At 49.3% G+C, this 24,690-nt stretch overlaps 1 protein-coding gene and 1 long non-coding RNA gene across 4 annotated transcripts in view; one reads left to right on the forward strand and one right to left on the reverse strand.

Moving 5' to 3' along the window:
• Positions 1 to 24,690, reverse strand: part of PAMR1 (peptidase domain containing associated with muscle regeneration 1) — a 152,400-nt gene that overhangs the window by 54,957 nt on the left and 72,753 nt on the right. The window contains exon 1 of one of the 3 annotated variants that reach the window (XM_087854753.1): positions 16,276 to 16,562. The exons of 1 other annotated variant lie outside the window; for it this stretch is intronic. In XM_087854753.1, the coding sequence (XP_087710879.1) occupies positions 16,276 to 16,348 (73 nt within the window). In that variant the 5' untranslated portion in view covers positions 16,349 to 16,562. Of the gene's footprint in view, positions 1 to 16,275; positions 16,563 to 24,690 lie in introns of those variants that run through there. One more of the 3 variants, XM_045808502.2, reaches the window with a different exon arrangement.
• Positions 8,291 to 12,665, forward strand: LOC123799419 (uncharacterized). Its single transcript, XR_006781612.2, has 4 exons — positions 8,291 to 8,657; positions 8,988 to 9,310; positions 9,867 to 9,982; positions 12,632 to 12,665. It is a non-coding gene; the product is annotated as an uncharacterized LOC123799419 (long non-coding RNA).

Consider the following 24,690-nt stretch of genomic DNA (forward strand, 5'->3'; position numbering starts at 1 on the left):
GTGGAAAGAGCCCAAGTGTCCATCAAAAGATAAGTGAATAAACAAAACGTGGCCTATGATACAATGTTAAGAGTGTGGGATATTACTCAGCCATGAAAAGGAATGAGACGCTGCTACTTGCTACAGTACAGATGAACGGTGAAAATACGCCACGTCCTACGCTAAGTGAAAGGAGCCAGTCACAACAGGACAAAGGTTGTCTTGAAAAAGTTTTCGAAACACAATACTGGGAATATAATTAATGCCACTGAGCTGTATACTTAAAATGGTTCATACAGCAAATTTCACATTACATATATTTTGCCACAATTTTTTTAACATAAAGAAAAGCAAGAGAAAACAAAATGCCTCTTAGAGGCTCAGGCATTGAGGTCAGACAGACTTGGGTTTGGAATGCCACTCCTGCTACTTACTGAGGCTAAGACCTTGGCCCAGTTACTTTCCTCACTCAGCCTCTGTTTATCATCCAGTAAAATGAGTCCATTTTCTCCAACTCAGGGGCCGGCTTTAAGGACTAAATCTGTGTATAGAAGAGCTTAATACAGTGCCCAGTATGTAATAAGCATTCAATAACTAGTAGCTTAAAAAGGAAAAGAGCACAGAACACCCACATTTTTCAAGGATCTTATTTCTTAAATGTATAGCACATCAGTTTCTTACTTAAAATGTTGGTGTTGTTTCACACTGTATTTGGAACAAAGTCCAAATGCTCCATTGTGGCTCCGCTGAGAACTGCTCACTCCTTATCCCTCCAACCCTTTCCTTGGCTACTGTCTCCCACCTTCTACAAGTTTCTCAAAACCACCAAGCTCTTGCCCACCTCAAGGCCTTCACATTTGCTTTTCGCACTGCCTCTGTTTCAACCGTGAGGGCTTATTATAATTGACACCTGCTCGGAGAGGTCCTCGCTGACTTTCTCACCCGAAGTACATACCTCGGCCCACCCCTCCATGGTAATTTCTACCACAGCAACCCAGTCGCTTCCTTGCACAGCCCCTACCACAATTTATACTCACTTTCCACGTATCCACTTACTTGCTTATTGTCTGTGTCCCTTCCAGGACCATAAGCTCGTCGGAACCACATCTAACAAGTTCATGGCTGTAGGGAAGGGTCTGGCACACACAAGGTGCTTGATAAGTATGTGAATGAACCCGCCTTAACGTTACAGCTACCCTACCCTCTCTTCAATAGTCAAATATTTCCACTCAGTAGGTCTGGCTTGGAACGACAAGCCAGGCGAGCTGGCTTCACCCCATAATTTCCTAATATCAGAGCTGGCACACTTTCCATCTGTAAAGAGGTGCCTGGAATGGCTGGTCCAGGTTGCCTGCCTTGGGTCCAAATCCCTTGTCTCCAGCCCCCAGCTTGTCCAGCAAATATGCCTGTGGGGTATGGTTCATGTCTTATCCCCTCCCTCTGTTCACCTTAGGGCAAGCACTACATCCTTCTAGGTTTTCTAAGAATTTAGAAACACTAATAACTCCCGGGAGGGCAATGACAGGATAAATGTAATTCACAACTTTTATAAGACTTTATACTTAAATGTAGAAGGCCAAGTAAGGTCTGCTCTACTCCAACAGAGAGCGAAGCCTATTTCCCCCTAAGCAGCAGGCTTGTTCACCTCTGGCACAGCCGTGGAATATTCTGGGCCTCCTTTTTACCCAGGAATTAATTCCTTAAAATGCTTTCATTGGCATTTCTTTTAACTTCGATGAGCAAGCTCCCCTCTGCCCTCCCAAGCCCATTACATTAACTTTATAGGTAAGGTCCAGGGCATTGTATCATCTTAGCCAAAGGGAATGATCCTCGGAAGCCCATTCTGTCTGTCAGTTCGGCCAGCTGGCTCCTTTTCAAGGACTCTGTGTGTGGCATACAGAATAACGGCCCTCCCAAAGATGCCCACATCCTAACCCCCCAAACTGTGAAAATGCTGCCGGACATGGCAAAAGGGAGTTTGCAGATGTAGCCAATTTCAGGATGTTGAGATGGGAAGAGTATGCTGGACCGTCCAGGTGGGCCCTATGTCATCGCAAGGACTCTTGTAAGAGGCAGGCAGGACGGTCAGAGTCAGAAAAGGAGAAGTAACAGCAGAAGCAGAGACAGGATTGATGCGCTCTGAAGAAGGAGGAGGGACCATGAGCCAAGGAACGCAGACAGCGTCTAGAAGACAGACGGATGGGACAAGGAAACACATTCCCTCCTGGGGCCTCCAGGAGGAACGCAGGCCTGCCAACACCTTGATTTTAGGCTCAAAAGACTCAAAACACGTCAAACTTCTGACCTCCAGCACTATAAGAAATAAATATGTGCTGTTTTAAGTTTCTAATAAGTCTGTGGTAATTTGTTGCAGCACCCACTGGGGACTTGGGTCTTCTCAAAAAAAAAAAAAAAAAAAGGTTGACCCTTGACCCACAGCAGGTCATTTAATCACTGAGTTTCCCCACTGAGCACAGTGCCGAGAGTATGGGTGAACTAACGAATCCATTCTCTCATTGCACAAGGATCTACCAGTGTGCCCTGTGCCCCAGTAGACGGCTGGGTGCTGAGCTATGATGGAGAGGAAAAACAGACACCGTCCCAGCCTCATGGAAGTCACGGTTTCACAGAGGAGGTGGCTTTGGGCAAACGGACCGTGCAAACACACAATCGCCAACCGTGGTAAGGAAAATGTAGGATGCTGAGAACAAATGGATCGTCATGAACGGACATCGGCACCAAATCTACAGGACTCACGGGGTCAGGGGGTTAAATCAAATCACAGGTAGACATCTGTAGAAGTGCCAGAGGAGGCAATGGTTTTTTGTTTTTGTTTTTTGTTTTTTTTAAAGATTTCATTTATTTTTTATTTGAGAGAGAGAGAGCACGAGCAGGGATGAGGGGCAGAGGGCGAGGGAGAAGCAGGCTCTCCGCTGAGCAGGGAGCCGAATGTGGGACTCAATCCCAGGTCCCTGGGATCATGACCTGAGCCCAAGGCAGAGGCTTCACCGACTGAACCACCCAGGCGCCCCAGAGGCAATGGTTTTAATGGTTTTGTACTCGAGCCTCTGGTCTGGCAAGTCCATCAACCTTCTTTCTCCCCAGCCTTAACAGAGACAAGAAAGTGCTCCCAAAATATATGTGTAAGAAATAAATAGATAAGTGAAATGTTCTGTAAGAAATATTTAAAGTTGACCAGCTGCTGAGATTTAAAAATGCAGTAAGCAGACAAAAGCGATCTCCTAGACTTTTTTTTCCCCTCCATTTATTAGAATTATCTTTGCAGAAAGGGCGTATTGGTCATTTGGCTTTACCTGTACAGATTTCAGGGAATTTCAATATGGCGCCCAAGGCCAGTTCCAGAAACTAGCATTGAGAGAAGCCCCGAGAGCAGAAGTTGCTGAACGTTGTCATGTATGTACACTAAAGCACGTGAGCATTCGTGTAACTAAAGTGCTTTTATATTGTTCATGCAACTGAATCTTCAGCAGGACCCAGGGAGATCGGTAATATATTTTCTTTTAAGTTAAAAGGATGTAGCCCTACTTCTTCACTTTACAAGCGGGGAAAATGAGGAAAAGCACTAAGTAGGAGAAGAAGTAGAGAGAAACGTCAAAGCTTTTCTAGGGAGTTAATTCTGGGAAGAAGGGAGGCCAGTAGGATTGGGGGCCTCGGGGAAACGAACGTGCTGCTCAGGGGGAAACAGGCCAGGACAACCCCCAGTGTGACCAGCTACTGGAGGTGAGCACATTTTACTTTGCCTTCCACATTTAGGAACAAAGCCTATAAAAGTTACGGAGGCGTTTCGTCCTGTCAGTGCTTCCCAGGAAAGAAGCACAAAGAAAGTGCAAAGAGCTCACAGGGCAGGGCCCTGGGATGAACAGAGCCCCAGGACAAAATCGAGCTCAGAGAGTTCCGAGCACATGCACATTGATTCATCCCGAGCTCTTCCATTGGATAAAATATTTTTTTTTCTTTAATGAAACATGACACATTTTAACATAAAAGATTTCTTATGAAAGCTTCAAAAATAAAATCATAAAGGAATAAAAAATATTCGGGACTAACGCTAAGAATTACCGTTCTTCTCTGCAGAACACGAAGCCACCCCGTCTTGGGCGGAGGCACGGGTGGCTAAGGGAGTGAAGGGGCTGAGGGATGCTGTCTTCTACATATGTCCACACGTAGATACTGACGCATGTGGACACAGGCTTCTTCTCCAAACTGGGAACATATAATGGTCTGTGTTAGAAACTTTTTTTTTCTCAGATCATGGACGTCTTCTCTTAACACTGAGTAGTCTTCAAAAGTGGTTTCAAATTGCTGCATCATTTTCCCGTGTGTGCAGGTGCCCCCTCCCCTCTTTTTTAAATCAGGGCAAATGAACGCAAGAGAGTCGCAAAGGACTTCGGTAGCCTGAGCTTGGCCCAAGGGCCCCTCTCAGCGGCCATCCCAGTGTCTCCCATGCACGGTGGAGAGCCCAGTAATCTTGGTCCAGCTTTGCTTCTTCCAGAACTCATTTTGGAAAACGGAATGCACTCCACCTCCCGGTCCTGCTGTAACAATGGGAATGCCGAGACAACGACGGCCACGCTGACGAGCTGGTGCCGGCTCGGCTTTCACAGAGTGGAGACCGAATAAATGAATGGGGCAAAGCAAGCCGGCTGACGTCATCGTCGTCGCCGTCATCATGTTGCAGGGTCCCTCAGTGGCCTGATAGTCTCTGCCTGGAGGCTCTCCAGCACCGAGCCTCTCTCTCCTGCTGACAAGGTGGAGAACAGGGAATCCCACAGAATGGCAGGGGGCGCCAACTGTGTCCTCCGAAACGTAGCCTCCAAGCGCCAGGTGCTCAACACCAGATTTTAAGGAAATCTGTTGACCCTGACGGCCGTTAAGGTCCATCTGAGAAACCTCAGAAGATTCTTCAGGAAAACAAGGGTGGACCTGTTCCTCACATGATTGAAACATCAGTTGTCAGATTAAAGGCCCAGGCTAAAACCACCCCAGAAGGTGGCAAAGAAAGGCACTTTGGTGCTATGCCCGCTCCTCCTTGATATTTGAACCCTCCTTTCTGTCCACCAAAACCTCCAAGTCCTCCCAGCTAACCGCGGGTAATCAACATTTCTACCGAGTCTTTACCTTGCTGCGTTCTATAAACCTTCTGAGATCAGAGGGAGGAAAAAAGACGTTTGCCTCGGCGGGAGATCCGATTAGACAGCTTGGGCCCCTCACGCCCAGCCCGCCTCCTCTGGTGAGATTACTCCCCAGGCTGAGGACGGCTCTGCAGCCCACCACTTTCCTGACTGCCCCAGGGTCAGGCCACCTGCTCACAGGATCAGGATCGATGACAAGCAAACCCCAGGCAGGCAGGACTGTGAGTCAGGGGACAGGGAATGCTTGCTGACTCCGTGTCTCCTCCTGAGCCTTTGAGGACCACACTGTCGGCCAGAGACCCTCAGTCCCAGCCTGGCTGGATTCCCCACCTCGGTGACCTGGGGCTGCCCCTCCCACAGCCCCTCTCGTTAATGAGATAATGACAGCTGTGGAGTCAAGGTTTTCATCACCCCCTTTGGGTACCAGGAGTGATCAAACTTTTAACGGAGTGCATAGAAATCTGGATTTTAGGCATGCGTACAATGCAGAGGGACAAAGAGGCAAAAATCAGTTTGCCACTTGATTTCCCTGCTCACCCTTTATTAAGCACGCTGCTCTCCACTGTGGCTCTCTGTTCATCCTCCTAGGCACCCTGGGCCCCGGCACCCCAGGGAATGCTTCCCGGCCCTGGGCCCATACCCGCTCACTGAATCCTCACAGCCAGCCTTCAAAGTCAGTCCGATTGTCTTCATTTAACAGATGAGGAAACTGAGGAATAGACAGAGTAAACACACTGCCCCAGGTGGCACGGTTTTCAGGTGAAAGAAGAAAGATCAGAACCCACCTCTTCCAGAATCTCATTCCTCCCAACACGCTACCTTGATTCTAGAGAGTTCACACCTCTGACTTGGCAGCCTTGGGAATGCAGCACTGATGAGATGGACCCGTTTGGGAATCAGACCACCCAGATGTTAATCCTGAGTCTGTCCCTCTTGTGCACCGCTGGGCAATCGTGGACAAGACGCCTTAGCCCGAAGCCTCAAGGGGGTGGATGTATGTCGATGGGGTTGTTGACATCATCATGACTGAAAAAGGCAATGAGCAGAAAGGGCTTTGCAGATTTATCCAGACGTTACCGTTCTTCTCTGCAGGACATGAAGCCATCCCGTCTTGGGCTGAGGCACAGGTGGCTAAGGGAGTGAAGGGGCTGAGGGATGCTGTCTTCTCCTGAGGCCCACACACACATGGCGTTTTCAGGCAGTATGCTCATATTGAAATCATGGCATTCTGAGCTCCTCCCCTTGCTTCTAGATCTCTAATACCCCCTCTTCAGACACCTATTTAAATAGGACATAGTTTACCTCCTGCTGCTTCTCTTCTAGAAATAGAAATTCTACATCCAGAGACAAAGGGAACAAAACCTAAACTCTGGCATCTGGCAGCGCCCCCAGTTGCCATGACCCTCAACAACTGTGGTGCTGGAAATCCTTGAAGGACAGCTGCTTCTGGGTTATTTCCATCGTTGGAATATGAGCTGACTGGATCTTATTTTTTTAGCAGAATTGGCCACTACGAAAAAAATTTAATAATGCGTCTAAAAGTACTTGGCAATAGAATTCAGCAAATATGACATCAGCCGAAGCATTTAGAATGGCTAAGTTAAAAACAATAAAACTCAAGCCATCCCCTAAAAATCCAAAGTGGATTTCCCTGGATCCGAGAATTCTACAAACTATCTGCCCCCTCCCCCCCGCCACCAGCCCCCAGTCTTCCACACTTCCAAAGCCTTCCTTCTGAATCAGAGCATGTCAAGGCCACACAGGAGTCTTGGTCGGCCCCATCTACCTCCTTGCCAATAGCTTCTAGAGTTAGTGTTACTGACTTCATATCCACGGTCACTGATGCCAGGCAGAAGGCACATTTTCCTTCTACCAAAGCCAGCTGGCCAACTGCACAGGTCGAGTGTGGACGGATGCTGAGCGAGGATGATGCGTCTATGATGGTATGTCCGGCTCGCTAAACGCTAAGCTGACAGCAGCTTGAGCAGGCTCGCCCTCATTAGAGTTACCTCCCCCAGCTCTGCAGGCTGGAGCCAATTCCCGCCTGGCTGCACCCCTGAATCACGACAGGGGCTCAGGACAACATCTTCTGTTAGGGATGCAAGGCCACTGACCCAGAATCACCTACCCTGAAAAACCCCCGACCTCTCGACCTCTCAGCCCCTGCAAGAAACTACCGCTCGCCCTGTTTCAAGCATGGAGAAACTAAGGCACCGCAGGGAGAAGACATTTCCCCTAAGGCTGTACAGTGGATGCATGATAAAGCCAAGGGAAGGAAGCAAATGTTGACTCATTCGGGAAGTTTTTTCTGACAGAGCCACGGATGAACAGCATAGGACTGTGGCCTGAGGCAAAGAGGACCTCAAGAGGACCTTGTCACTCCCATCTTACTACAGACAGAACACCTAGGATTTCTTTTCGTTTCCAAACATGTGCTAGTGGGAAGAACAGGAGAAGGCAGAGAAGGAGACAACTCTAATTTCCAGAACACTCCATTTTGCAAGACGCTTCACTAAGCATTTTAAGCCGATTGTCATTTAACCCCTGCAATAAACCCAAAAGACACTATTATCCTCAGTCTACAGGTTGGAAGGTGGGAAGGCCACATGAAAGAAGTTCAGGAACTTGCCCAAGAAAAGCAGCCATAAACGACAGAGTCAAACCCTGGCCCATATTTAAACCACAATAGCGTACACCCCACATATACACATCTTCACATCCACGTCTCTACTCCTCTGCGTACGTGTGTATTCAAACACCGACACATCCATACCAAAGATGAAGCCCACAGTTAAGGCGAGTGAGGGCTGCATCTTCGCTGAGGTCATGGGTGACTCGAGTCCACTTCGGCAGGATACCCCTTGAAGGAACAACTGGTTTTATTCCCCACCCGTTGCCACTGCAGTTACCCAGTCTGAAACAAGTCAGGGCAGAGACAGGAGGCAGGCAAGGCTACCGCCAAGGGAGAAGCTGCGTTGCATGACAACGAGAACAATATTTAGCAAAGGCAGGAACAAAGAAGTTCCCAGAAACAGCAAACAATGGGTTGAGGAGCAGCTCAAAGCTCAAAGTCACGTGCTGTCTCTGTGGGGTAGGGCCCCAGCATAAAGAGCCCCGATCACTTCAGGGTGTGCAAATCAGGGTCCCGGTGACTGGGTTATACCGGAGCCGGCAAACACCAGGGCAAATAACGGGGGACTTGGGGACAAGCCTCTGGGTGTGCGGTGGGGCAGGTGGGGCGGAGAAGAGACGGGAGTTGGTGATGAAGGGTCCCGGGACTCGGTGCCCCTGGGGATTAGAAGGATGCTCAGACAGCCCCCTCATTTGGGAAGGAGAGACCATGTGACTGTCGCCAAAGATAGCATCTAGCCAGGAAGTTGGGCCGCAGCCCTACGGCTCCCCGGTCCTGCCACACCACCGTGGGTGCACATTCATCGGATGCTGTTTGCCCACTGATCCCAGACCCGCCGCGTTACTGTCGGCAACCTGAAGACGAGAAATGAGTTTTCTCAACGAACCATGCAGGTCAGTGCTGGCGAGGACGTTTCTCAACACGAATGGGGCCATCTCCACGGCTCTTTTGCCCTCTCGGGGAGCGGTAAGGGGCTAGGGCGTCAGACTTCCTGCCAGGCCCTCAGCAGAAGTCTGAAGAGAAGCCGGTGTTTCACGGACTTTCCAATCCTCCTTAATGGTGAGGCGGTCTTCAATGTTGCATTCATTAGGGGCAAGAGAGCAGAGTTTTCCAAACTATATTCCAGGGAGCCCTAAATGCTCCGGGATTGTAGAAGGTATGATGTGAAAAGAGGTTCTGTGCTTAACCTTATAAAATGCTAATCACAGCTTTCTTTATTACAGGGCTTTGCAACGTCTGTAAATGCTCTGTGCATAGCCAGTCTCCACACCCCCCAGACTCTGTTCGTCCTAACGCCCTGGGTTTTGGCTGTTTATTTTTGCTGAAGATCTTCCAGCATTAGAATGCCATGAAACCCACTTCGGAAAACGCCAGACTGGACCATCAGCCCTTTCTACGGACTGCCAGTGCCTCAAGGGAAAGGGCTCTGTCTTACCGACCAGGGCAAGCACGAGGAACGCACCTGGCACCTGGTCAGTGCACGAGCATGTCTGCTGAGTAAATACCTGAGCGTTGCACGGGAAGCACGTGCGCTTCCCAGGGAAAGGTGAGTGCTGACCGAGAGGGATGTTAGAAACGTCTCTTGCTGGGGCGCCTGGGTGGCACAGTGGTTAAGCGTCTGCCTTCGCGCTCAGGGCGTGATCCCGGCATTATGGGATCGAGCCCCACATCAGGCTCCTCCACTAGGAGCCTGCTTCTTCCTCTCCCACTCCCCCTGCTTGTGTTCCCTCTCTCTCTGGCTGTCTCTAACTCTGTCGAATAAATAAATAAAATCTTTAAAAAAAAAAAAAAAGAAACATTTCTTGCTGGGACACTGTGGGAGTCTCTCGATTTTGCGGTATGAGGAATCCATTTGGTCCATTCCTGGTGAATATTTTGGTTTCTTGCAGTTTGTAGCTCGCTTCCACGACGACTTGGGATGCTCGCTTGTTCTGTTCCACCGGTGGGCTGGTCCAGGGGAGCTGGGCTCGCCCAGAAGGGAGGCTGAGCACCTTGAGAGGCAGGCAGTCAGCCACCCACTGGGAGGCAGGAAGCCAGACCAAGAAGCCCTGCAACAAAGCTTCCTTACTGACAGCCAAGCCCCCCCTTCTGCTCCCATCCAGGTGGGCCAGGGGCGTGTGGGGAACCAGGGGAGTAGATGTGACCAGCTAGAAGCCAAGCTCAGGCAACTCATCCGGGGACGTCTCTGGTGCGCTCCACCTTCACTATGGATCCTGAGGTAAGATCCCCACAGAAGGGGGATTCAGTGATCACCCGCAAACGGATCCTATGAAGGAGAGGGGGGACTCTGAAAAACACAGACACTTGAGTTCTCCAGATTCTTCAAATGATTCATTTGATTTGAAGCAAACTGGGCCAACATCCCCTCCATTTTGTGGTTTTCCATTAAACGGGCTGGAATTTCTTTTTTTTTTTAACCAAGCGTGAATTCAGCTTATGAGGACAATTGCTGTGTCTCCCCATGAGCTAACGTTGCCTGAATGTGGTCCTCACTCTGTTCTGGCAGCAGCCCCGGTTTTCCAATCACCAAACCAACTGACCAGACTTCTACTCACACAGATACTAGCTGCCAAACCACTAACTTTGCCCTCTGAAACAGCCCGGACCACAGAGAGGACGGTGCTAAAGACGCCCGCCCTGCAGGAAGAAGGGCGTTTGCCCAACTCCAGAGGCGGGAGAGTGACAGAAATAGGTGCCCTCATTCGCTGCCCATCCGACGGGGGCACTTCTATTACCTGCTTGACATTAGTGTCAGGTAGACAGTAGGTCCTCATTCAAAGTTGAAATGAATTGGTTAAAACCCATCTTAATTTAACTGGAAGGGGATCGTGTCTCCATCCCCTGCTATAGCCATCAACTGCATTATGCCAAAAAAGAAGGGAAAAAATGCTTTCCTTTATTCATTCCAGGCCTGCTTCTCCCATTCCACAGCCTAAGAGTTTACACATTGATGATCTTGACAGAATAAATCCATAAAGGAGCTAAGCTACAAAGTGTCAGGGCTGGACGTGAAACATGGCTCATACTTAATTCTGTCGCTTTGCAGACACATGAGTCTAATTATAAAAGTTGACCATGAGACAGAGAAATTCTCACTTCCTACGCTGAATCAGAGTAAGACACATGATCCTGGGGACAGCTATCCCAAAAACTGGTTAGAGTTTTGGTCTGCTCAGTGCCACAGTTTCCTTTAGGACATTTAGAGCGTCGGAGGGATAACCAGATTTCCCTAGTAACACCATGCTCCGTTAGGATTCAGCCAAAATAAGGCCAGCAGATCCACCAGAGTTGGACTCAGTGCTTAGCGTAGCAGGGTTACGAGTGTTTCAGGGTGTACGTTATGGAGTCAGACTGTCTGGGTTCAAGATACAGATATCCAGCCTTGTGACCTGGGTAAGCACTCTCTACCAAGTTCCACCATGTGTGATTAAATAAATCAAATGTAAAGCATCTAGGACAGTGCCTGCTATTTACCATAAACTCCATAAATTATTTGGGTGGCCAAACTTACAGTTAGATCCCTTATCTATGATAAGATGGGAGGCCATTTGGTGCTTCCACCATCAAGGATGAAGAATTTGAGGTACAACCCCTACCCACTCTGCTTCAACTCACATATAATTGTACCCAAGAAAAAATGAGAGGAGTGGGGCTGAGTGGGGAGTAGTGGATGTGCCTTTGATTAAGAGAGTAGAGTATCTCCAGCTAACTCTAATTCTCTGCTTTCCTTGAGTGGTTTTGTTTATAAGTGGCACGTTTGCTTTTTCCTACATTTTCACTTCTTTCTCTCCACCATAAACCTAATGCTTCAGCCCAGATCTTATGATGGCTGACAAACAGCATTCCTTCAACGCAGACCAGGCTTGGAATCCAATGGACTTTCTGCCACTGATCTGGTAGCTTTCAAAGCTCCAGCTGGCCTCGGGGTCCTCTCTCCCGGAATTCAGGAACTGGAAAACGTAAACACTGCATTTCCCTCCCCTTCAAATAAAAAAAAAAAAAGAGGGAGGGAGGGACCTGGGTTCTTGTGACTCTCACATATCCCTGAGTGAGGGTGACAGGTCCTCCTCCATGTGGGGGAAGGGGGGTACAAATTTCCCTCATTTATCACTGCAATGGTACCTCCCCCAACCTGCATATACCCCAAATTGATCGCAGCTTCTAGAGCTGGTCTCAGGAGAGGCAGGTAGAGAAGTTTCTCTTGCGTGGGGATTGGCCGCCCCTAGCGGGGCAGGTGGAAATAATTTCTGACTTAAGACCAGTCATTAGATCCCCCAGACACCATTCTCTAGGCCATTTCTGTCTAGCCAGTGTAACCCAGATGTAGGTGAGTTTTAAATCAAACCTTCAGTCCACACCAGTGGTATTCCAAAGCCCTCCCTAAGACTTCGGAATATTTCGGAGACACTCCCATGCCCAAAGGTGCTTTTTCCCCAGCGTACTGATCCAGACACAATACCCAGCCTCATCCTGTTTCCACCAAAAGCTCATGCTCGAGGACTCTTACGGGAATAAGACATTTTATGGAAAGAGTGGGTGGTCACAGAGGTTCCATGTGTTCTACAAAACCCACATGTTTAAATATATTTACGTTCCTTCTTTTAAAAGTCCTGTCAAGCTACTCAATCCTCTGTCGCCTTTCTCCCCATCCAGCACTCAGTCCCCCACCTTCTGGCTTTCACTTGCCTTTTCTGCTCCAGCCCTCTCAAGAATGGCAGTCAAAATCTCAAATGCCAGTAGGGAGTGGCTGGTGACACAAGTGGGGGTTGGAAAGGTGGGGTGTCTGGCCACAGAGAGGGCCAGCCTACCTCAAAGCCCTCAGGTTCAAGACATTTTAAGCACTGTGTCCTACTACATACTTTTGCAGGCACTTTGACCCAAAGGCTGCCAGACCTTCAGCTCTACAGTCTCCCTCTTTGCCACAGCCACCCCAGACAGAGCAACGGTGCCACCGAAACTGGAGCTAGCAAGAACTGTCCCCCACCACACATGTCGTGAAGTTGTGCCATGCGGACACATGCATCAGCAAGATCGATCTGCCCGTTTGATGCGTGAGTTGAAGTCAGCCAGGTTCCAGGTGAGCCTGGGCTCAGCAATTAGACAGTCTGGGCTCCCCCAGGCTCATCTGCCTGTGTATTCTCTCTCTCTCTCTCTCTTTTTTTAAACCATTATTGCAGCAAAATATAAGTAATGTAAAATTTACCATTTTAATCACTTCTAAGTGTTCCATTCAGTAGCTCTTGCAACCAACCCCAGTATTCATCTCCAGACCTTTGTCATCATCTCATAGTGAAACTCTACACCCACCGAGCCCTCACTCCCCCATCCCGCCTCCCCCCAGCCCCTGCTGGCCACTGTTCTACTTTCTCGATGAATCTGACTGCTCTGCGTACCTTATATAAGTAAAATCATACGGTATTTATTTGTCCTTTGTGTCTGGTTTCTTTCACTTAGCATAATGTCTTCAAAGTTCATCCCTATTGTAGCCTGAACTTTATTCCTTTTCAAGGCTGATTAAGATTCCGTTATATGTATACACCACATTTTGTTTATCCACTGATGGACATTTTGGGTTGTTTCCACTTTTTGGCTACTGGGAATAACGCTGCAAAGGACATTGGTATACACAATATCTGCTCAAGTTCCTGCTTTCACTTCTTTTGTGTATATACCCAGAAGTGGAATTGCTAGGTCAAATGTTTAATTTTTTGAGAAACCATGCCTGTGTATCCTTGAACAGGTCACAGAACCTCTCTAAACCCCAGTTGTAAAAATGAGGATAATAATAGTCCTACCTTATCGGCGTGGGCTGAGAATTCATGCATGTCCGAGTACAGCATTTGGCGCACAGACTGGGCACATCACCCATGTTCAGAGATGTTCCATCTCATTGTCCTCTGAAATTAATGTACTCAAACTAAACGATCTCCAGAATCACTCCCAGCTCCAAAAACCCATGATCCCACCATCTCTGGTACAGAAGTCAGAGCTCTCAGAATATAGATCAGGGGAACACTGTCTTCATGGTCCCCACAAAAATGCACCCTAGCCGAGATGGCCCAATTTTCATAGCTCTCTCCTTGGAATTTGCTAACACATCCCATTATCAACCAACATTGAATTTTTTCTTGCCACTCCTCTCCTTCCCCCTCGCTTTCTTTCCACATTCCCTTTCTCAGCTGGTTGTGCCTGCCCACTGAGTATCTGGGCTTCACATTATCTTCCCGCAGTTGCCTTTATGTTTGTTCCCCTCAAAGTCATGTCTGTTGGAAGCAACACTTGCAAAATTATCCATATTAAGGTTTCATTCCCCAGAGCCACATATTTTAAGTGAGTTTTTCCTCTCGGGCAGGATCCTGCTGGCAGAGCTCCTGCTATTTGGTGAAGTCAGTGGAGTCGGGTTTCTCCCCCACATGCTGTTTATGTTGGGTTATCACTTGGCCTAATGTTTGCATTCTCATCCTCCAGCATGAGTCCCGTGCTGATGAGCAACCACCTCCCATGCCCCCCCAGTGCATGTTTACGTTTCGGCAAACCCTCTTTGTACAAAAGTCATGAGACGAAATCTGCTTTCGGGCTTCTCTAGACCCAGCCAGACTCGGCATTCCAGCCGGGAGTGGACTCACTCGTTACTTGAAGAAATATTTTCCTTCTCCACTCTATTCCTCCATCTCCCTTCTATTCTTCCATCTCCCCCTCTGCAAGTGACCTTTCCACAACCAAAATATCCTCACTCGACACGTGAAGTTGCTGGAAGTTGTTCCCCGGTTCGGTCAGCAGCTTGACTGCCAAGAAACCAAGCACCCTTCCTGAAGCTTTTGCATAGCAAAAGGTAAAAGAGCTTCTCAGGTCAGGAGCAAATGGTTTTCTCCAGATCCTGGGCAAGAAGAAAGGGGCACTTGAGAGCTTCGTTCTCTAACTTGTATGGGTTTGAGCTATCTCACCTGCCACGTTCCAAAAAAAAAAAAAAAAAAGGAAGCAGGGGAGCAGTGAGGCAGCCAGGAGGAAGCTAGTCCTTGGAGCCCTGGTGCTCTGGGAAGGAACCGGCACCGGCGTCCCCTGGAGTGGGGCTAGGCCACCATGCCCCGGAGGTTTGGCTCCAGAAGGCAGAGATGGAGCAGGGAGGAATCCTAATGCGAAGTCCTTGACTACCCCCAGGTAAGCATCTGTGTTTATGGATTATCAGGCCCCTTGCGGGGGGGGGGGGGGGGGGCTCCTTCTTCCTTCGTTATTTGTCTTTGGGCTGCTCCAGATGCCATTCAGGCAAAACTCAAATGAAACACTCCAGCTTGAGAGAGAGACTTCACCTGGGACCACCAGGCTACAGGTAGATGGCACGTATTGACCAAAATGGTGTTGTTGTTTCCCACCCAGCCCCCTGCGCGTGTATCTTGGCTTTTTGTTCATCATGAAGGGCTGTGCCTAAGGTCAAGTCCCCCATCCATACAGGAGGCTACTGATTTTATGCCATCACCACCCCACTTGCCCTGTTTCATTCTGGGACACTCACCAGCTACTTGCGGCCACAAAGCACGCACCTCTCTAGAACACAGGTGACAAGTAACCTGCAAGGTGACAGGTAACAAGCACAGAAGGCGAGTGGCCATCACACACTCCCTGCTCCGACCAAAGCTGCCCTGTTTTGTCCCATCTGCACATGTCAGCCTGTCCTTTCCTCATGAGGTCCCACCTACCTCCTGACACCTTGCCCCACTGGAGCCGCCTAAGGACAGATGCTTTAAGAAGTCCCTGCTTCCTTGGCTGCCAGCGAGCCTGCCACCCCCTCACCGGGCCCAGAGGCCCCCAAGAGCTCTGGGTGGCATTTCAGCCTCACTTGCCCCGGGGAGCCCATTTAACATGGGGTTTGCGGCTCAGAAAATGATAGTGAAAAACACACAAGCCGGAGCTCTTTCTAAACAAACGCTGTGTGTCCCCAGAAAGGGCTTGCACTTTTCACCTCGCTTTCTCTTCTTTCCCATTCTTATCAGGGAGGAAGTGCATCTGTGCTGAGCCAGTCAATCTCCCCAGCTGGGGCTCTGTGCTGAAGGGTGTGACAAGCAACATTCGCGGGAGGGACACCCTTGCTGCAAGTCTTGCTCTTGATTGGTTTCTCTCCTTCCCGCTTCACCTCCGAGGGGGGCTCTTTCCAGGGGAAACGTCTCCCTTTTGCCAGTCAAGAGTGGGTGAGTCTGACTGGATAGATTCCCGGAGGTAGGTCGGCGCTTTACAAAGATGAAAACCGGCAAAGTAAACTGGAGCTGGTACCCCTTCCTGAGGCAGTGCGGTCCCACAAGTTGGGATGGTAAAACAGTGTCACATTCTCACGGAAGACAGACACTCCGGCACCACCAGCCAAGCCCCCAAGATTAGACGAGAAACAGCGCTGGCCGCCCCCCCAACCCCCTCTCTCCCAGCACCATCCCCTGGGGCTCCCCGGGCGGGCATGCTCCCCACCATACCCAGGAGGGAAATGCCCCGGGCGGGGGGGACCCTAAACGCTACTCACGGTACCTCTAGGCAGGGATGAGATGAGGAGGAGCTGCAGAAAAGTGAGCCCCAACTGCGTCCAGCAGCCCAGCTCCATCGTCCCGCGCCGGTGCCCGCTCAGCGACGGCTGCCGAGGGACCGCGGGAGGCCGGGGCAGGCGGCTCTTACAGCGACCTCCCCAAGCCCCAGCTGAGCGGGAGCTCGGGTTTCAGCTCGCCAGGCTCTCCCATCCTCATCCGAGGGGAACCACCTTCAGCCTGAGCGACGTCAGCCCAACCCTTTCCTCTCCGCTGCCTTAACCCTTGCGGGGCCCGGGAGAGAGGGAGGGAGGGAGGGAGGTGTGGCCACGCGAGGAGGCCCCGGGCTTTGGCTGGAAGGGACGCGGCGGGGCTGGAGGCCGGCCCGGTGGGAGGGGCGGAGCGGGCAGCACCCTGGATGGGGGCAGAGGTAGGCGGGGCTGTAGCACGGCTCAGGTGAGGCCTGAAACCTACCCCCACCCCCACCCCCGCAGAGGAGTCCTGACTCCTGACGGGATGACGGGATGACACACTCTGAGTCTGATTAAGAGCACGGCTTGGGAGAGCGGAGAGGGGGAAGGGAGCCAACCCTCCTCCCCTTCCACTTCTATCCCCAAGTTCCCCTTCCCCCTCAGCATCTCTGCCAGGTGATCACAAGTTGGAAACCCTATCCTTTGCATCTATAGGCATCTTCCCATGATGCCCCTCAGGGTGTGTTCAGCAGCATAAACAGATCCCGCGCACATGCCAGGCAGGGTATTGGGCTCAGGGATAAAATGCAAGACACCGCCTCTGTTGTGACCGTGGCAGTCTAGGCACAGGGATAGCGAATGGAATCTTGAATAAGGAGAAAGAATGCTTTACGAGATAATAGCCCATTTTTTTAAATCAATTTCTCCGTGCCAGGCATCTAAGTATCTTACGTATATCAACTCATTTATTCCTCATAATAAACCTATCATCTCCATTTTATGATAGGGAAGCTGAGTCACTGAGCATTCAATAGTTCATCCAAGGTCACAATGTGAGTAAGTAGTAGAGCCGGGGTTTGAACCCAGCTTCAAGGGCTATCATCCTAGCCACCAGTCTCTACCACCCCTTAGGATGTTGTGAATATGGCATTTAACCACAGGTACACGTACAACAGATGGTACTACCCACATAGTGTGAATGCAGAAACAGACTCCGAGATGAAGTGACTTGCTCAAGGTCTCTCAGCAGGAAGTGGCAGAGCAGAATTCACACCTGGGTCTAACTCAGGGAAGTGCTGGGGCTTCAGGCCATGCTTGGTCCCAGCTTGTACTGTCCGATGGAGAACAAAAGTTGGGAGAAGTGGCTGATATTCAGGCCCAGGGCAGTGGGAGGTTTACCTAACCTGGGGAAGCCGCACCTGGAGCCTGAGAGAGAGGCAGCATCTCAATCCAGGAGGGGTGTGAGGAGGCCTTTCTAGGAGGAAGGACTGAATGTGGCCAGTGCCACTGGGAAATGATGAATATTGACCTGTGTAGATTACAATTTTATATTGATTCTTGTCCCCAAAGGAACCATGGCAATGTACACCATTGAAATGCATTTTAAACAGTTTTGATGAAAATGTCAGTATCAGAACAAAACCCAACACAAGAGGGTAGACAGTATGTGTAGTTTGGATGTGGCAGAGAGCAGGAGAAGAGGAAGCAAGTGGTTGGCGCGTTCGGATTTTATTCTGTAGCACGTGAGGGGCTCTGGTTGTTTAGGAGCAGGGGGTGCTGGGCCCAAAGCCAAGTTCTAGGAAGAAAAGTCACGCTGGCATCCAGACCGAGGGATGGAGGAGGCCAAGGGTGCCACCAAGAGCACACCTGAGACCTATGACGGAGGCCTGGAGTCAACAGTAAGCAATGGAGTGGAAGGGGAAAATGAGGGCAGAAACTTAGGAAAAGGCAGAACCGCCAGGGCTCAGGGCAGACTGCATAGGCAGGGGCCTGGTCCAGGTGCACCTCTCAGAGAGAAACTCTTAAATCCCAGCCATGCCTCTGCGGCCCACCGCAGCCAAGCGACTGTGAGCAAGACCTCGGCAGTCAGAGACCCGTGTTCAACACCTTGACTCACCACTTTCCGACTCTACGACTGTGAGATCATACAGAATACATGCTGGTCTCTGCCTCCAGGTCCTGGCCCAGAGCTCCTGACACCCTTGTATTTCCTGGGTGATCCGAGTGAGTGTCTTTTGTCCTAATGAGGTGACTCTGGGTGGGCTCCTGGAAGGCGCTGCTCATTAGAAATCCAAGCCATTAGAAGCTTGGAATTTTCAGCCCCACCCCTTCCTTCTCTTGAGAAGGGAGAAGGACTGAAAATGGAATTAATGGTGAGTCATGCCTGCAATGAGGAAACTTCCATAAAAATCCCAATAGTATAAGGTTTGGAGAGCTTCCAGGTTGGGGAACACATCCATGTACCAGTGGGCTGGTACTCCACGGGGGCAGAAGCTTGGGACTCTCTCAGACCTCCCCTAGGTATCTCTTCATTGGGCTGTTCATTCATATCCTTCATCATATCCTTTAGTAACTGGTAAATGTAAGAGATTCCCTGAACTGTGTGAGCCCCTCAAGCAAGTCACTGAATCCAAGGGGGAGGAAGTCACGGGGCCCTCCTACTGTAGCCAAGTGGGATAGGAGTTTGGGTAACTTGGGGACCTAATGATTGCACTTGGTGTCTGAAGTGGGGGGACAGTCTCATGGGACTGAGCCCTTGACTTGTGGGATGTGAGGCTCTCCCCAGGTACTGTCAGAATTGAGTACAATTGTAGGACACCAGCTGGTATTAAAGACTTGCTTGATGGGGGGGAAAAACCCACACATAACCTGGTATCAGAAGTGTCCAAAGTGAGTGTAGCAGAAGCATGAGAGTATGGGATACACCCAGGAGAAGGAAGGGCAGGGGCCTGGGTTTGTTTTGTTTTGTTTTTTCCAATACAATGACCTAAACCAAGCTAAGTAACTCTCTGAATCTCAGTTTTCTCATCTGTAAAATGGGAATAATCATCAAACTTTGAGACAGGAGAATTTAAGGAGACTATGTACATAATAGGGCCCTTAGCACATTGCCTAGCTCATACTAAATGCTCAATAAATATTAAGTATTATCTGTATTATGGGCCTGAGTCTGACACCAAGGAAATCCTATGCTATGGGCCTTCCTCCTCACCCTCAACTTCCCTATCCAGGTGAAATTTGATTAAAATAAGCTCCAAGAATTGCCTCTAAAAGGCAGGGAAATACGAAAGGGCAGCCTATCTAAGGGGTGGAGGGCAGAGGCGAGAAGACGGGAGGCTCACTTTGTTGCTGGTCAATCAGCCCTGGTTCTTTGGTGATGGGACTGGGGAGGAGGTGACTTAATTTCCAAATACTACAGGTATTAGAGACTCTCAGGAGTCTGTTTCTACCATCAGCTGACATTACCACTTCCTTCTCCTCCCCGCCCCCCCCCCCACATTCAACCACTTATCAACACAGATCACCCAGCAGCCTCGCCCCTACAGAAACTGGACCCCAGCAGGGCGGGACGCTGGGTGATGAGCCTAAAGAAGTCGCTAGTGCCAGGTCTTTGCTCCTCCAGGCTTAGGAACCTGGAATCAGGCCCTCACTCCTCTTTCTGGAATTCCCACAACAGTAATTGTTCCCTGCTAATTTGTTGTCTAATTTGGGATTGTGAATTTCCTAGGGCTACAGAGTCTGGAAAGGAATTCTCAAAAAGAAGCAAGACATATTTCTCTGGGGAACTCAAAGCCTTTATCCAATATTACCTTGTTGAACTTCACAATAAACCCAGGTTCACAGAGGGAGGGGGAAGCCATGACCAGGATACAGGAAAGTCTGTAGTTTGCCTAAGGCCATACAGCCCTACTCAAATTTCGATTTTTCTATACAAATTTAGTTTCCTCTCTTCCGATTATGGTCAACTCAACTTTTCGTATCAATAGAGTTCAGTGTTGTTCTAAATCAGGGGTTCTTAACCTAGATCCCATGGGGTCTCTTGGGAGAGTTTTCGGAGGGCCTTCAGACCTCCCCAAATTATATGCGAAATTCTGCATATGCATTTTTTTGGAGCCATAGCCTTCTTCAAAATCTCAAGAGGATCTGCAAACTCCCAACTTATTTTAGAATCACTGATATTCATAAGTTGACATTGCAAAGTTGATGAAATATTTGTTGGATTTAGGGAAAGCGGTTTTGTATGCACAACTGTTGTGTCTCGGCTACAAACTGCACAGTGGATATCTGAAGGACCGGCCTTCCCCTGACACCCCCCCCCATTTCTGCCTTAAATGTACTTGCTTTGGATGACAGTGCCTCCTGGTGACTGGAGCTCCAGCACTCACTACCCGTGTACACCTGGGCAGGTTGTCTCATCCATGATGGTCTCAGTTTTCTCATCTGTTAAGTGGAAAGAATAATGCAGCCTGCTCCCAGAGGGTTGGAGTCAAGCGTGCAGAATAGTGCCTAAAATACACCAAGCTCTCAGTAAATGTTAGCTGTTTTTATTACCGTTAGCTCCCCCTCCTGCCCTTATCTTGGACACCCACTTCTGGCAGAAATAAATCACCAGAAAGGCGTGGGCGAAAAAGGCCAAGTGCCATGCTAGGAAGTAGGGAATGATACCTGGAATTAAGAATTATCTACTTATAATCAGCACTCGGAAATCAACAATTGCCTGTCGTAGATGGAGTCAAGCCATCCATTTAATTACCAGTCACAATACACACTAATTCTTGAAAGGATGAGGCACTCTAGCAAAACCTGTCCCTTTTCCTGTGCCACCGGGGAGGCTGGTTGCCTGCGAATGCACAGGAAGAAATGGCAGCGAAGGCTGTCTGGTGAATGCCAACAGCTCCCCAGTCTCCAAGCTCTAACTTCAGATCAGCGGCCGCGCAGTAACCATAGCTGGGAAGGCAGAGGAAAGACCGCTAGGCTGAATGGTCTGCGGACCTGAGCGAAACATCTCAGCCTAACGGGTAATTAAGTTTGGTTTTCATCAGCTGCACAAAACACAAAGTTCAAGTCAACCAGGGCCAGAGACGGAGAGGGGGAGGTCTGTGGGAAAGACAAAGGGCCCTTGCACCGAGAACCTGCTAGAACTTGCCCACCACGGAAGTCTCCAGGCCTAATGAAGCCCGGCTGTTCACCTACACCAGGAGCAATAATGTTCTGTCTCCAGGTCTGGCCCGGCTCCACTCTGATTTGGGATGGGAGGGGGAGCCGGGCTAGGGCATAGGGGCATCTGAGGCTCCTTCTCTGGCCACATTCTTCCTGCTCTCTGTCATTCTGCATGCACACTGCTGAAAGCCAGGGAGCTTCCCTCCTTCACAAAGTGCTCCTGAATCACTTGGGGAAACCTGTTCTTGACTCCCACGTGTGTATTTATAAACCAATTTTTAAAAAACTGTTGTCTCCTATGCACCTGGACGGCAAAGCTTTATAAAGAACACTGGCACAAATTCTGACCATGGGGGCGCCAGGTGGCTCAGTCGGTTAAGCGGCCGACTCTTGGTTTCGGCTCAGGTCATGATCTCCAGGGTCCTGGGATCGAGCCCCCTGCATCTGGCTCTGCACTCAGAGGGGAGTCTGCTTCAGGAATCTCTCCCTCTGCCCCTTCCCCCGACTCACGCTCTATCTCTAAAAATAACTAACTAACTAAATAAATAAATGTTTAAAAAAAAATTCTGACCACACTCCAATGGCTGGCTTAAGAATTATGTAAAGTTGAGTCATTTTGAGTGGGGAAGGGAACAAAAGTAGAATAACTCCAAGGGAAGGCCCCAGGGCAGGGTACCGCAGCATAAAAAGGCAGTGTAGTCGCCAGACCCCTGGATGGATCAAGACTCTACTACCACCGGCTAGGGGAACTTGGGCAAGTTCTCCAGCCCCTCGGAGCTGCAGTTTTCTCTCATCTGTGAAAAAGGAGGTAATAGTTCCCTTATCATTTTGGTGAGAAGAGTAGAATGAGGCTGGCGTTCATAACGGTAGCTCAATCACTGTGGACTATTGTAACTATGTATGGACATCTAATCTTAAGAGTTTTCAAAAAATCCTCCCTTCAGATGTTCAACTGAAATTAAACAGCTTCCATTTTCCTCAGGTCTCGTGATGTAGTCAGGTTATGTCCCTAAATTAATTTGAAACAAATTCACATCTGAAAAAGAGATTGCCTTGTATATTTATGCTGCTAGGTGGAGGTCTAGGGACAGAGTATGCTCTTGCTTGAAGACAAGTTGAGAGGCTTGTCCTGAATGGCCCCTCTGCAGGTGTTAAAGGAAAATTCATCCTGACACTTGTTAAAGACGGTGAGGAAGACTTTACTCAAGAGACCACTGCAGTGAAGTCTTGCACTCGGGGAGAGACCGGGCTCAACTCTGAATACAACAAGGAAAAGTTTGGATTTATAGCCAAGGAACAGGGTAGGGATCAGTGGATGGAGAATTACCAAGAGGAAACTCAGGGGGAAGGGGAGGATTCTGGCAAAACGATTTGACAGGATTCTTGCTGAAAGCAGGCCAGGCTGATCAGATATTGATGATGGGAGATTCACAAGAAACTGGGATTCTTACTCTTGAGGATAAGGCCCAAGACGGGGTCTAGTTTAAAAAAAAAAAAAGGCTTAGAGAAACCTGACTCAAGTTTGGTTAAGGAGAGAGTCTTTGTCAGGGGACCAAGAAAAACCCCTGAGTGGGGGGGGGGGGGGCGGGGGCGGGGGTCCCTTGCATTGAATGTCTGGTTCAATCTTGCTACATTGTTCACTGGGATAAATAGGATTTGTATGTAAAGGAACTTGACTTCTTCCACGGAAGGAAGCCAAGGAGAAAGCACAAATACCAGATAAAAATCATTTGCTCACTTATTCAGTTCAATTGATTGCATATCTGCTATGTCCCCATCCTCATTTTGGGTCCTTGGATAATGACTCTGAATAAAACCTGTGTGGTCCCTCACCTTGTGGATTTATAGACCAGAAAGCAATGAGACACTGAGCAAATGTGAAGAGCAACATGTGTGAGGACGGAGCATTCTAGAAGCATGTAACTGGCAGGGGCAGAGGGGGATCTTGTCTGAGGGTCAGAAAAGATTCCCTGAGGACATGACACTGAGCTTCAGACCTCAAGCAAAATAGAGGGTAGGAAAAGGAGAGGCCAAGGGCTGAAGAGGACCATGTAACACAGAGGCTAGAGATGCAGCCCAGCCTTGAAAACCATGAACTTTATTCTCCTGGAAATGGGAACTAGTTTGAGGACCAGTGACTGGATCAGATTTGTACGTCAGACTCGGCTCTCTGCCCACATCCTGCACCAGTGGGAGACGGGAGAGGCACCGCGGAAGTTAACCGGATGGGACCCATGGTTGTGAGGTACGGGAGCATAATGGCGGGAGAGCATCAGAGATGACTTGCAGCTGATGACCCTGTGGGTGTGGGGGGTATGCATGGGGATGTGCAGCAGGGGCTCCCCTCATTCTCGCTCTCAGACCACTTGCTCTAGGAGAAACCAGCTGCCATGCTGGGTGAGCAGCCCTCCGGAGAGTCTCACATGGAAAGGAACCCCAACTTCCTGGCAACAGTGGTGTGAATGAGCTTGGAAGCCGACTCTGCAGCCCTCCTGGTGGCCGGAGCCCCAGCCGGCAACCCGATGGCAACCTCAGCAGGGCCCTCCACGCCAGAAGCATCCAGCAGAGCAGCTCCCAGCCTCGTGAGCCTCAGACACTGGGTGAGATAATCAATCGTGTAGTCTTACGCTGCTCAATTTGTTGCACAGGCGTCAATTACGAATACAGGAGGTTTCTGAATTAGGCAATCCACCTGTATCCCGGTACACCTGCAGCCAAAAGGAAACTTCTAGCCAGCCCGAGCTTCAGCGAGAGATGTCCAGAGAATGAGACCATCACAGAGGCTCTCGGCTGCACAGAACAGCAAACCCAACACACGCAGTTTAAGCACGAAGGCATTTCATGACCTTGTCTAGCCGTACGTCCCACGGGTGCGGTGGCTTCAGTGTTATTTAATTCTGTGACTCAACAACAATGTTTAATACCCAGGGCTGAATTACCAGACGGTGAGTACGGCATGCAAGCATTTATATAAAATCCCAGAACACATAAAAATAGCATGTATTGTTTAGGAATACAAATGCGTATCAGTAAACCATTAGAACATACAGAGAAATGACATACTCTACCTTCAAAATAGCTGAAAATGAACGGCATCACAAAATATGGAGTGTGTGATTTTAGCTGAAAAATAAAGGAAGCAAAGACAAATCTGAAGCAATTGAAGCCAAATGGTAACATCGGTTTATCTTTGGGGAAAATCCATAGGTATCCGTTATTTTCTGAAAGTTTTTTCATATGTTTGAATTGTTGATACGTGTATCTCTATCTTATAGCGCTATGAAAAAGGA

The sequence above is a fragment of the Ursus americanus genome, chromosome 24 (assembly GCF_024610735.1).
Source record: "Ursus americanus isolate L20-20 chromosome 24, mUrsAme1.1.p, whole genome shotgun sequence".
In the NCBI taxonomy this organism is placed as follows: Eukaryota; Metazoa; Chordata; class Mammalia; order Carnivora; family Ursidae; genus Ursus; species Ursus americanus.